At 39.7% G+C, this 13,707-nt stretch overlaps 1 protein-coding gene across 1 annotated transcript in view; it reads right to left on the reverse strand.

The window, feature by feature from the left end:
* The window catches only part of LOC105254898 (zwei Ig domain protein zig-8), a 307,240-nt gene extending 298,711 nt beyond the window's left edge, over positions 1 to 8,529 (reverse strand). The window contains exon 1 of the mRNA XM_011263866.3: positions 7,659 to 8,529. Coding sequence (XP_011262168.2) covers positions 7,659 to 7,734 — 76 coding nt within the window. The 5' untranslated portion in view covers positions 7,735 to 8,529. The remainder of the gene's footprint in view (positions 1 to 7,658) is intronic.
* Positions 8,530 to 13,707: the final 5,178 nt, after the last annotated feature.

The following is a 13,707-nucleotide window of genomic DNA, read 5'->3' on the forward strand; positions in this document are numbered from 1 at the left end:
TCAAACCGCACATATGTCGATGGTATTGGGAAATAAAATCGGACGCTTCATGCAACTATGTTATATTGCGAATAAAACGTCGAAAATAATTCTTAAAAGCACAATGCTCGATGCAGTGTTTGATTTTTAAATATGGAAATGCGATAATATTTATAACGTATGTAATAATTTTCTTATTATTTTTATTAATTAGAAAAATTGACTTAATGTTTTTTAATTAAAAATATCTACTTTTGAAATGTCAGTTTTATATTATATTTTTAGAATATCAATTTTATTTACATAAATTTTACTCCTGTATTATTTGAAGAGAATTTATATTTAAACTGAAACGTTATTATAATAATAATAAATTAATTATCTTCAAAGTTACTGTATTTTAAAATAAATTAAAGGCAAATATAACGCAGCTTTGAAACCACTCGCAAGGTTTGCAAGTTGAAGGCGTAATTATTACATGGTATCTGGCATTCACGAGCGCAAAAGCTTTCAATCTAGCGATCTAATAGAGGCCTTTTCGTTTGAAAGGCGTGCGCACGGCTGAAAATTACCGAAGTGCTGAACATGAATCCGCGACTGACGCAAAACGCTTTTTATTTTCTGCGATCCGCTCGGCGAAAGAGTGAATTATTGAGGCGCACTTTCACATGTATCGTGTGCCTGGGTATTTATTTTCCCAGTTTAAAAGGAAAGCCGCATCTGCGGTGATTTGTCGAAACTCTCGCGCAAAAGCTTATTAACTGCTGGCAGTACTTTGGGAAAAGCGCAACGGGAAAGAAATGTGTCTGCAGGCTTGTAAATGGCGATCACACGCGATCGTAAATGCACGCGCGAAATTGCACATGTCTGAGTCTGAGTGGCGCGAAAAGCAATGCGCGTCCGTTCTTCGGGGAGCCCTCTCAGCTCCGATAATAAAAATTCGCAAGACGAAGGAAAATGTATCCCGGCGGGAAATGTATGTATGCTGCGCGCTAAGCCGCTCATATATAATAGCCGGGGATTTCGCGAATGCCGCAGATAAGCGAGAGCGAGGCGATCCCTCGCGCTAATTTAATCTTGCTTTATCCCGAGTGTTTTAATACCGTGTTTAAATTTAATGGACCGGGGTCATTTAATTTTTCCACGGCAAACGCGCTTCCGCCTGACGATAATGCGTATTTATTAGGTACACTTTTTAAGAGACAGGAATATATTTGTAAAAAGCGATAGATAAAAGATTTCAAAGATCAAGAATTGCACAGGTATCCTTTCTCCACGTGTAAATTTTATATATAATTAGCTTGCAATTATGTGTTTATTCTTGATATCCGGAATGGCGTTTTAGAGACATGCAGGAGCTCTCGAAAACCCTTTGCTAATATGAGATAATATTGTAAACTAAGAAGATGGTGTAACATATACATCTAGGTACTTGGAAGTTTGCAAATGCCTAAAGCGACACGAGATAGTCATTTACTCTATAGTTCAATCTGCTGGATATAAGATTACATAATTATGTCACTGTAACATGTTAGGTGTGTATGTTTCGAATAATAATCGTAGTAATTATTACAGTTACAATAATTCCTACATCATATTCATACGCAAATGACAAATAGATGTTTATTAATGAGACAAGAAGTACACTTTGATTTCTCATAGAGTTTTTAAATGTATCTTTTTTTCTTTATCATCTTTTTATTATTTTAGCTTTCTGAAAATCATCATTGATTGCTCCAACTATTAATTATTAAGATATAATATCAAAGATTTCGTTCTGAGATTATAGACAATTTTTGTATTTCAAAACCGAATTCCCTTACTTAAAATTATTATAATATGTAATAAACAGCAATACACCTGAATATATTAAAATAATTCTAGAAAAAAAATATAAATAAATCGAATATTATTTTTGTACGATTCGTATTTTTATTTAAGGAATTCAAGAGCAAATCTTAGGTCAAGACATACAATATTTTAAGTTTTTGCATTTGTTAATATTTTCTGCTAAAGTACGAGGAAAGAAATCTCTTTTCTTTTTATTAAAATTTTTTATTAATTCAAATATAAGATGAAAGTCAGTCATACATCTATAAATATGTGTCCAGCGAGGGAATATGATTTTATTTCTTTTATCTGTGCAAATTTTTAAACATGGTTGCATTTATAAAAATACGAATAGTACGACTTGTTTCAAACGCGAAACACTTTTTCACGTTAACGATTATAGAAGACAGAAAGAGGAAGATGGAACGTATCCTCGGGTGGCTCTCTCGTGGTGACATGCGAATCGTTGCACTCACGTACAGGGCGGCAGAACGTGACACGGACTTACAACCGCTCTGGTTAGGTCCGGCTTATGTAATACATAAAGCGCGACGTGAGTTCGTGATATGAAGCCAGGAATCGCGCGCGTTGAGGCATCTCGCGAAACCGGCCTGGGCTCGGAGTAATTTATGGGCGACGGATATGATTATGGAGATCTCCTCGCCAAAGCATGCGTGTATTTATCTCACGATAGATGATCGGCTGCATTACGAGAATATTGGTTCCCTCGGTGATCTCTCTTTTTTTCTAAACGACGCCGTACTTTTATTAAGCGCTCTAAGTGCTCGACGATTCATGGCTCGAGAACCCATGGCCCCGTGAACATTATTAATTACGACCAACGCGTGCCTCTCCGAATAAGCGTCCGTTGCACTTTATTCTCTATGTATAGGGAAGCACACGATCGTTAGACACTTTTAATTCCATACTTAATAATGGCGGAATGAAAAAGATCTTCCTCTGAAATAATAAACGGCAACTAATTATTTCAGTTTAGGAAGAATTATTTATCAGACGCAAGGCGGTTCGATTAATTTTAATTGTATCCATTACGCGACATTCCTTTGGCAGTGAAATATTTAGCGTCATTTTTTAAATTTTCTATAGATGGACTTCTAGTTGTTGATCTGGTTGTTGTGATTAAACTTCTGCGATATAATTGAATTAATCAGGATAGTATCGCAGGGAATAAAGACCATGTGAGATGTTAGTTTGTAATTTCTAGACGAAGCGTACGCTTGGCAATTTCGTTATGGCTAATTAAACTTTGTTAAAACGGATTTTGATGCACACGCGCAAAATAGAATATACAGCTCACGTTTGTTGCGTACAAAATTGTTTAACAGTGATCGTGTGTAGCTTGCTGATTACATGAAATTAAATTGTTTAATAAATCTGCATTATAACTATTGACAAAACGGAAAAAAGTAAAACATAAAGGAGATCATTTTTTTCTCTTAATTCTTTTTCGTTTTGTAATCCTATTATAATTTTCAAACAAAAATTATATTTATTGATTTTCTGTCCCGCGGTTGCTACATTTTTTTTTTTTTTAATTTTTGATACCGAAACCTTTCCTGGCTTGCGCAATTTTCTTTTGCAAAATTGCTTTTTTCATGCGATGCGTGAGTTACGTGCGAAAATGAAAATGGAAACTGTACGCACAATGTAAACGTGCGTCTAGACGACCTTCTGTATGCATGTACCGCGGATTTGTAACATTGGAGTCTTGTATAACCGTGTCGGCAACGAAAATTACATGTAACCGCTGTTTGAACTGCTGCTGCTGCTGAATTTGACCGCTTGTCAGCTACTTTCAATTACACGCTTTCCACAGCTTGTTGCGAAACCAGAGTTTCGGTGCGAATTCGAGAACAAAGCTATCGGTTAAGCCTAGGTAAACGGATTAGCACTTGGAGAAACACGAATGGGAAAGTAAGCACTTTCGCGCCTTTCGATTTCGATGCTTGGGATTTTTCGGCTTTATTTCGTTTCAAATACAACAAAGTAGAGATTGTTCAAATACGTTTTAAACTGCTCACTCTGCCCTTCCAATTCACGCATCATGTGGTTTTTAAAGTTGTATAGAAATTTACTAAAACGTACATTAATATTGGATTAAGCGCATTCGAAATTAAACGGATTATCAAATTAATTTGGATTTCTAATTACTTTGTTAAGAGAAATCAAAAATATTAAGATATTGTAAAAAGCATTGTATTTTTTTTACGAAACGGTATAACAATATCTCCTTGTTCGTTATTTATTTTTATTTTGACAGAATTATAATTTGAATTATAATACAATTTTATTTGTTGAGATATTTGCATGTTAAAAGGGATGCTAAAAATGTCTTACATAATTGAATCTTTGTTAAAGAAAAGTTCATTCTGAATTGATCAAAGACTTCGTTGATGAAGCTTCGTCGAAGATTGTCGAACAACTTGTATAAAACTGCGCGTTGGATCGAGTCGGGTTTCCCCGGCCTGGACTGTCTCTCTATAATTACAGAGACTAACGACGCGATTTTGTGCGTGTCGGTGAAAAGCGATGTTCCCGCTCGCGCAACTTCGCGAGATTGATTTTCTGCAATTAAAGGACAGCCTTAACGAGTTTCCGCTGAAACGGACTGCTTTTTAACGACTATACCGCGTGCTTCTCGGCCGATGTTTTGCACGTCTTAAAGGACTTCCAAAAGCCTTAATATTACCCGAAAAGATTGCTATCTTTTCACTTACATTTGATCAGCAATGCCCGTTGGGACTGTTTGACATGCACTAGAAGGGAGTGGTTTAAAGAGGAAACAGAGGGAAAGGAGTTTTTTGAAGTCCATCCACTTTATTAAAAGCCTGATTTTCCTTCCGGTCATTTGATCTCGAGGCAAGAGATGTGTAACGTTCTTTCTCAAAAGGGAGCTCATAAATGACGACAAAAAAATGGCGAACGACCTGAATAACAAACTATTCAAAGGGGATATCTTTAATAAGTAAAGCGGATAACCATCCTCTTCTCTCTCTCTCTCTGTCTTCCTTTCGCATTCATTCTCACTCAGCTTAAGACGCGACTTTCAAGGTAATTAAAAACCCTCGTGGCTAAATTGCGATCTCGGTTAATTGCGCGATTGCAATTACGCGCTGCACGCAACGTACTGAATCCGGAAGCGGATTATATTAAAAATGCATGCGTCAAAGAGTCGCATGTGTTAATTAATTCACGTTCGGAACGTTATCGTGAATTAAGTTGAGCCTCTCAGTCGAGCTTTCGCGTTCTTCACGCTGTGGTAACAGCACGCGATCTGCCATAATTTCCGGCCAGACTGCCAGACGTCGTTCGCCTTTTCGACGCCAACTACAATGCTCGTTACGCGCGGTTTTATCGTTCGTTGCTTGTTTAATAAAATTCGCAAAAATAAAAAAACAAAAAATGGATTTACACTCTGTCAAAAATAAAAATTGATACCGCACTCTACGTGTCACAAATATAGGTGCGTCAATTTCGGAAGATTGATGTACGTGATACGCGTCAAGTATTCAATACCTGGCGCGAGAATATCCGTTCCATCGCTAATCGGGCGTTTGTTAAACCCTGCGTCACCGATTACGAATAGTTTCTAATGCGCCAGCGAATCGCCGCTCATCGATTATGCCCTCACGAGAGAGCCGCGTGCTAGCGAATCGTCCGCATATACGTCAATCAAGTCGGTTGAATTCACATTAGCGTTAAATGTACACGCATCGCGGTTGTGTCTGCGCACCGACACCGATCGCGCAAGTATTCCCGCGCCTATTAATATCAAGACTCGTCGGACGAGAACAATAAAATCTCTGGGCGCAAGTATTTCAGATCGATACGATAGATGGACAAGTTAATGAATGAATCTGACTAATTGGACGAAGGAAATAACGTTTGCGGGAGAACAACATTTCAATCACACTTTCTGATTATTCTGATATTTATGAGAACCTTTTGAAATGTGTCACTTTATAAGAATTAATTATTAGGCGATATATATATTTGTGCAGTAAATTAATCTTTTCATTAAACTAACTCATTAATATAATATAATGAATGTTTAAATCACACTTTTCATCTTCGTATTCTTTTATATAATTTTAAATATTTAAATGCGTGGGTGTGTCATCTCTCGACACTTTTTCTCGTGTCACTATTATTCACTTCTTGTAAGATTTGCATTTATTTTCGCGTTGCTTGGTAGAACGTCTTCGAAGAGGCGATTCGCGTTACCCTTTGCAAAATATCGTGTGATTCCCCGTGGTTTTATAAAATAAAATCACTTCTCCTGCCGGCAAAACAATCGCTGCGGGTGTTCGCACATCGCATTCAATTACATTTTCGAGCCAATGGCGCAAAGCGAGTGAGTGCTTTTGTCTCCCTTGCAGCTTTGTGCATCTCTCTGATGCGCGTCGCATCCTGCCGCGTTCTGATTGCAAGGATTCCGAATGCGTAAAAACGAGAGAACGTCGACGATGGTCGTTATATTAATGTTTGGCTGATCCCGATGACCGGCAAAGAGCGCGAGGTTTTTGATTATTCATCAGCGTGGGTGATACATAATCCTCATTATCGCGCTTCTCGTCATCGCTAGTCGTCATTGTCGAAGCGTGCGCCGGGGTTAAACCTCTCGCATGTGTTTCCGCGCATTAGCACGTATGCCATGATCCCGGTCCCGCGTGGTGTGCTCGAGCAACCACCGCACCATCCGAGCGATTATCCCGGATCACTGACTATGAACCGACAATTAGCGGCGCGAGACTTAAACGCGATCCCGCGCGACGTTACCGAAACTCGCCGCGAATTCTCCGTGCGGGCGTACTTCCACAAGTTTCATCCGAGTATGCTGGCTGCGATTCGGTCAAATTGACGTAGTCTCCGCCCGCGTAATTACTCCGAATCGCTATGAGCGATAACCGGAGCGAACGTTACGTAATTTTGTACAATTTCACTCTGATACGAAAATTCTGAATCCGGGAAGAGAGAAGGATATTCGCGATATGATTTATACTTTTATCAAAGCGCGAATCAAGTTTTATACGCGAATCTCAACTCGTGCGGTTGGATTTTAAATTTGATTCATATTACCATTTTAAATTTTACTTTTATTATTTTATTAATTTCCAAATAAATTATTCCTCATAAATTTGTTATACATTTTATGAAATTTTATAATTGCACATGTATTCTTGCGAAAGATGTTTGATCTAGATTTTTCATATTTAATGTAATACACTCTATGCATAAAAGAAGACTGATTAAGGACGTTGTATTGGTTCCAATTAGTATTTTAATATTTCCCTCGAGTATGTGTCCCTCATTAATTCGCGATTAGTAATGCAAGACCGCGCGCGCTGATTAGAAGTAGACGGCTCTGAAAAAACTCGCTTCAGCTTGCCTCGCGAAGATTCTTGAGACTCGAGCGTAGAGGAACGGGAATTTCTTGCGATACCGCACATTTGTTTTTATGAAACGCTAATATCTATTCCGCCAGACACTATATACTCCTTTACGAACAAGTTAATGGCATCGTAAGCGCGCTAATTGCGAAAAGGCAAGGAACCGAGGTGCGGAATTTTATCAGGGCCGAGGATCATCTTCATAGAGCTATATTAATTTCAACGATTCAATAAGTTCCTCGAGTGAGCGCGAAAGTGGAGGGACTGTATCAGATTTCATCGCTGACAAATTCAATTACGCAGATTAGTCCCGCAAGAGCACTTTATCTAGAACCCCCGCAAGAACGCGATAAGTTCCTCCTCGACGATAAGGGTGATGTTAGACGACTTGAACGCTCGCCGACGCTCTGCAAAATCTTAGATGAGATTTTAACGTACCTTGGCTGACCGCGATCGCTTCGATAACCAGCAGAAAACCAGCGAGTACCAAGACGGCGAGCCAGCGACACAGCATTTTTAACACCTCGAACGCTGCACTGCCGATCCTTGCTTGTTAATCCTTACTCCGATATTCACTCTCGTGAGTACGACGCGTACTCATCAATCCGTACGTCTACCGCTGCGTCAGCGCACTTTGCAACGTCTTCACTCTATCCTTTACAGTGAAAATTCAGTTTTCTGCCGAATCCCTTCTTGAAATAGCAGACACACTTAACTTTATCTTTCGAAAATTATGCACCCGTTCAATACGAGCAATTTAAAACTCGTACATGCCCCTGAAGATGTCTCGATACTCACTACACGATTAATGGCTTGATCATTAATAGCTGTGAAAATTTCACCGATCCGTGGAAAAATTCCGCAGCCACGGAGATAAATCCTTACACAACGAATTGCAAATGTCGTAAATCCTCGATAAACGGTCAAATCCACGATAACAAGGTTCCGGGCGCTCACAGATGATGCTTCGCGACCGCTTTCGCGCGTCTCCGATGACAGCCGCGCTCACGTGGAGTCTTCGCTAGGACGAGCGTCGCGACGCCGGGCCCGCGAGTGCCCAGTCTCAGGCGCAGCATCATCGTCTCCGGCGTCGGAATCGCATTCGAATCGGGGCTCGCGATCGAGAATCGGGGCTCGAGATTTAACTCGCGCGACTCTGCCGGACGATCGTCATCGTACGCTGCCCCTTCGGACCGAGGTTGCCGTGCCGCGTCGTCGCCCCTCGTCGCCGTCGTCGTCGTCGTCGTCCCGCGCGACGACGTTGAACCCTCATGGACCAGCCGCCGGCGCGGATGAGGCCTGCCGCACGGCGTCGCGGCGCGAAATGATCCTGCGGGGGACGCTCTGCCGCGGCGCGCCTGCGCGATGACTTTGCTGCGTTCGCCGCGGATAAAGCGCGGACCGGTTACGCGCAGACCGCTTTCTCTTCCCCTCCCTCCGCCGCCCCGCGTCTCACCCTCTTTCTTTCCCGGCCCTCCCTCCACCCCCGCGCCGGGGGATGACCGCCGCGAGATCGGGAGTGCATAGGAAGGCACACATACAGCCCGAGGACCTCCGTCTTGTCGATTCCGTGGCTACCCCCGGGTGGGAATTATGATGTTGTCGCCGCTGACGGATCGACGAACTTTGCTCATATTAAATGTCGATTATTGCCGGCTCTCGCGTAACTCTCGCTTCGTATCAAGCGTATCTCAGACGCGCGTGTCAGCTGATAATTTTATCATCGGTCTTTTGGGAATTTGAGAAAGGCAAATGACGGAGGAAAATGCAGAGTACAATTTTATAATGGGACGCGCTTATGATCGTGCAAATGTGAGCTTTGTGTTCTAATAAAGTACGTCGATAGAGTTTCTTAAATTGAACGGACTACGGAAGGGATCATCTTTTTCTCTGTTTGTCAAATCGAATTAATACAAGTTCATTAGCACCCAGCATTTGACGAAACGTTCTCTCCTCTCTCAAAACTGTTCGCGTCGTATCACGGTCATTGACCTCCAAGAGTCGGCGAGTACTTGCCAAACTGCAGCACATTGGTAGCGACGTGTAACGTGTTCCTGTTTACAGAAACTTATCGACGTGAATATCGTTGCCAAGTATGCGCCGCAGGCTCGCCTCGACCGACAATAACTGCTATTAATGTTAGTGCGAGAGGTAGAAAGCCTCGATTGCGAGCGCTATATCGGTGTAAGGGCTTACAGAAGCCGGATGATCTATGAGTGCTTTATTCAAAAGCTTGGCAATCCGCGGATCAGCGAATCTGCGGAATCACGGACTAATAGTTTCTCTATTGAAAGTGTTTTCAAATCGCAGATTTCTGGAGTTATAGAACTGAACTTTCGTAAAGCTAAGAACAACACTTTTATTGCTCCAATTGCAATTTATTTATTTTTCGCGATTTGTTCGCATTGGGAATCTATTAATGTAATTTCTTCCTCGCGGAATTATAATTTTATTTATCTTTATTTTTTTTACGTGTGTAAAAAATGTAAATTATTAATCAAACTTCATTTTTTCTTGAATTTACAGATTAGCCTAAATGATATCAGCCTTCGATTATCGAAGAGTTAGTTGTGATTGTAACTCGTGTTATATTTTCATTTGTGTAACCAAGATATATTGACTGCGCGAAAGTATTTATCGTGTTTGCAAAGAATTTAGCGGATTTTCGCAACTTAAGAAAATATCGGATATCCGCTCAGACTTCTTATTTTCTTTTAAACGGTTTGTCACTCTGTTTAGTTCATAGAACGGGCTTTTCCGGGCTTCGTAGGTTCCATCGAAACATGTTGGGGAGCTTTAGCGATTTCACGTAAAAGGAATACGTGCCAGCGCGTGCTTTCAGATGAGACGGGATCGATCGGATGGGATCTAGAGCAAAATGTTCCGCCTGTTACACGTGTATACACGTATACCCCGTATGTGGCGCGGCATGCCTATGGTGTGTCGGCCTTCATTGTCGGATGGTATTTGTTCGAGTTCACGATCGGTACACCAAACGATTCGCGTTAACGAGAATTCTGCGTTGATCTTACGGGCAGAATAATATATGAGGGATCTATTGAGTTGTATGGTTGATGTGAATTGAACGTTGTTATATCAATACACTTTGTGGTAATTTAGCAGTGCACAGGTAAATTGTAATGTGTTGTATTCAATTTTCTTCGCGCGTTATGCGGGCTAATGACATATCGATCGCTATTATTATAAACAAGAATACACACTTTTAGATATATCTTTTAGATATATCCCTAAAATATCTAAATTTTTTATTTTTTTTTTAGTATTTTTGCAAAGTCTCAGAATAGCTATCATGCTATGCTGCTGTCTCAATGTTTCCGTTTATATTTGACTTCAGAGATCTCCTCTAAGCTTTGTAAAGTTAATAATACGTTCATTTTCATCAGCAATAAAATCTTATACCCGAGAGTATATTTTTCCATCGCTCTCTCTTAATTGCAATGCGCGAAAAATGTCTCGTGCAGTTTCGAGGAAGTATTTAATCACGCTCAGCTAATAAAAAGAGAGATCATAACAATTAAATTGATATAACTATGCATAAAGAAATAATATATTTAAGATGAAAATGATAATTTTGTGACAGATTTAACAAGTTGAGTATAAAGTTTTAGATGTTTGTCTCGTAAGATGTAACGGGATTAAAGCCATTCTCTCCTCCTTGTCTACGGTACAATATTATTATGCTACAGGGATTTATTCATTTTGTTTATTCACGTTAATAATTGTTGCGCATATTCTGTATATAAAGTTGTGCCACGAAGTCGAAATTTCAAGCCGGTGACATTTCGCGTGCAGTATAACTTTGCCAACGTTTGCTAAATATTTAGTTGACATACATCCGTTTGCATAATGCTCAAAGATCCACCCCCAAACCGCAAGAGCCGAATTCCCAGCATGCGTGTAACGTCGAATGTAAGGATGCCTCAGTCTAATCCCTCGCTGGCATCGCGTACATAAGCAACCGGTTATATCTGCAGAACTCAAAACCGCATTTAGCGTTAAACACGTGTTGGGAACACGGGAGGGGGGTTTAGCATGTTGTCGTGAAATTGCAGAACGTATTAAGCCCGATTTGTTGGAATATCCAACATAGATCAAGATTTGCTCTCAGTGGCGTTTCTCATAATTTAAAGTCAATTAGAGTAACACTGATAGTAGAAATAAGTGCTTTACGTTTCACAATTAATCGCGATGAAATTGTCACAATTTACAGCAGTATAAAATTATAGAAATGTCATAATAATTCAAATACTTGTAACAAAGAAATTAAACTAATTATATATGATTGATTTATTAAAATGGAATATATTTCTCCGAAACGATGAAATAACATGTAACTTCCTAATTGATTGCTTGATAATATATCTCTTGAAATTTGCTACATACAATGTTCACATTAAATGATATATTTATCATGTTGAAATTCTGCAGAAAATATATATTTGAAATATATATTTGTGCTAGGAAATTGCAAAAGATTAATTGCACTCAATCGTTATCGACAAACTATCATATTTATTTATTTGCTTTTGCACATACACGCACATATATCCGAAGCATGTATATTTCGATCTTTTATTTAAACAAAATTACAACATAGTTACAACACTCTGAGATTGTATTGACATAAATTACGAAATAACTTGTCGAACATATTTGCACAATATCAAGCCGAGAACGCACTGTGTTATTCTCGAATCGTCTGTATGTGCCCTGTGCGAATATAAATTCAGTTTTTATTTACATAATCGTTGGAAATTTAACGCGCGCAAAGTTTTATCGCGATGGGAAGGCCCGGGGTATTAAGTTCGATTTTAGCGTTTATTATTTAAATTCGAGTCGCTGCGACCACTTGGTAAACAAACGGCCACATTATTGCCTCGAGTGCTCTAAGCTATATTACTAATTATCTTTTACGTATCGGCGAAAAAATAGAACCACTGATTGTGCGCACTTGTATTGAATTGGATAACGCTTTCGATATTTTGCACGATGAATTTTACAAGGAGGTTACACAATGGTTACATTCGCAGCTCATTGATACTTTCCATATACATGGATGGATATCTATGGACGCAGGCATTTTGCGTGTCATATCAATTATTGATTTTCGTCCGCTGCAAAATATTATGTTCGAAAATCAGCAGTGTTTTCGATAACTTTTATTTCATTTCGGACAGAGAAATTCATGTTGAGATTCGAGACGATATAACTAGTATTTTTAATTCTGTTTTTTATTGCGCATAAAACGATATCGATCTTGTCGGGCGAATTTTTATTTATATTTAAAATGAACATATGAAAAAGAGCAAAGACATATATTGATAAAGAGCGAAAAACCTATATTCTGTTATAATTGCATATCGTCGTTCCACTTTTTTTAAATTTTTTACATCCGCTCCGGACCTTGCATACTTATCGATACTTTTGATCTCGTATTTTCGCGTTGCCGCTTTGCTTTCGGCATACTTAAAAAATGCAACGGCTCGTTAAGAGTTCAAGGCTAGGGGATATTCTTCATATTATGCCATCTCATTTTCCTGTTATCAGAATTTCCCGAGTTTTTACGGCGGTTGATTTAGTGCCGTAACGAGCTACCCTTTTGTGAGACGTCTTCTCATGCTAAACACCGCTATTTCGCCGGCAGCTAAGAAATCGCGGCTTAAGAACCAACCCGCAAGTTCCCACCGCATTCCACGGCCTCAATGCTGTAAGTGATATCGATTTTCTTGGCGTGCCGTTTCCGCGGTGTAAACGGGCTATTACCTTCAGTACGTCTTCTTTAACCTCCCATAATGGCGGGTGATATTGCTCTTTTATGGTTGTATAGTTTTTGTAACAATTATACCGTACCGTTCGTTCTCTCTTTTTCCCGGGGAAAAAAGGAATCGATTTTCACTCGATTTGCATTAATAGTTTCAGCAAGGAAAGATATGGTTTATCCAGTGATCACATAATTTCAAGATTATGTTTCTTGTATAATTCTGCTTTATCAGAGCCTCGTCCGATTTATGTCATTTTTTTCCATGAATGTCATCTCTAATGAGAAGTAGTCGCTGTAATAAGGTGTCAAAGTGCGCCGCGAGTTTATGGGGCAACTTTCAACCAGCCGACAATCGTCAAGTGATTTATCGGGGCGCATTGGAATCGCGATCGACGCCATGACTTACGACCGACTTTATCAATATTGAAATAAGATTAATTCGTCGGGAGTTGGAAAGTAAAAATCGGGGACGAAGTGAATGCGGCACAATTTAAGTTTTCAATGCGGAAGCACGACGTAGAATCGGGGGTAAGGTGATGGTAAAACGAAGTGCCCCCGAATGCAGCGCATTTAAGCTTAATGGTATATTAAATCGGGAAGGACTTCTCCATCCCCTCTCGTGTAAGTGTATTGAAAAGTTTGATCGATTACTCTTGAAAACCGATGTAGGACCGTGAAAGGGATGGATCGTTTATGCTTTCGGCA

The sequence above is a fragment of the Camponotus floridanus genome, unplaced genomic scaffold (assembly GCF_003227725.1).
Source record: "Camponotus floridanus strain SB8 unplaced genomic scaffold, Cflo_v7.5 scaffold3, whole genome shotgun sequence".
In the NCBI taxonomy this organism is placed as follows: Eukaryota; Metazoa; Arthropoda; class Insecta; order Hymenoptera; family Formicidae; genus Camponotus; species Camponotus floridanus.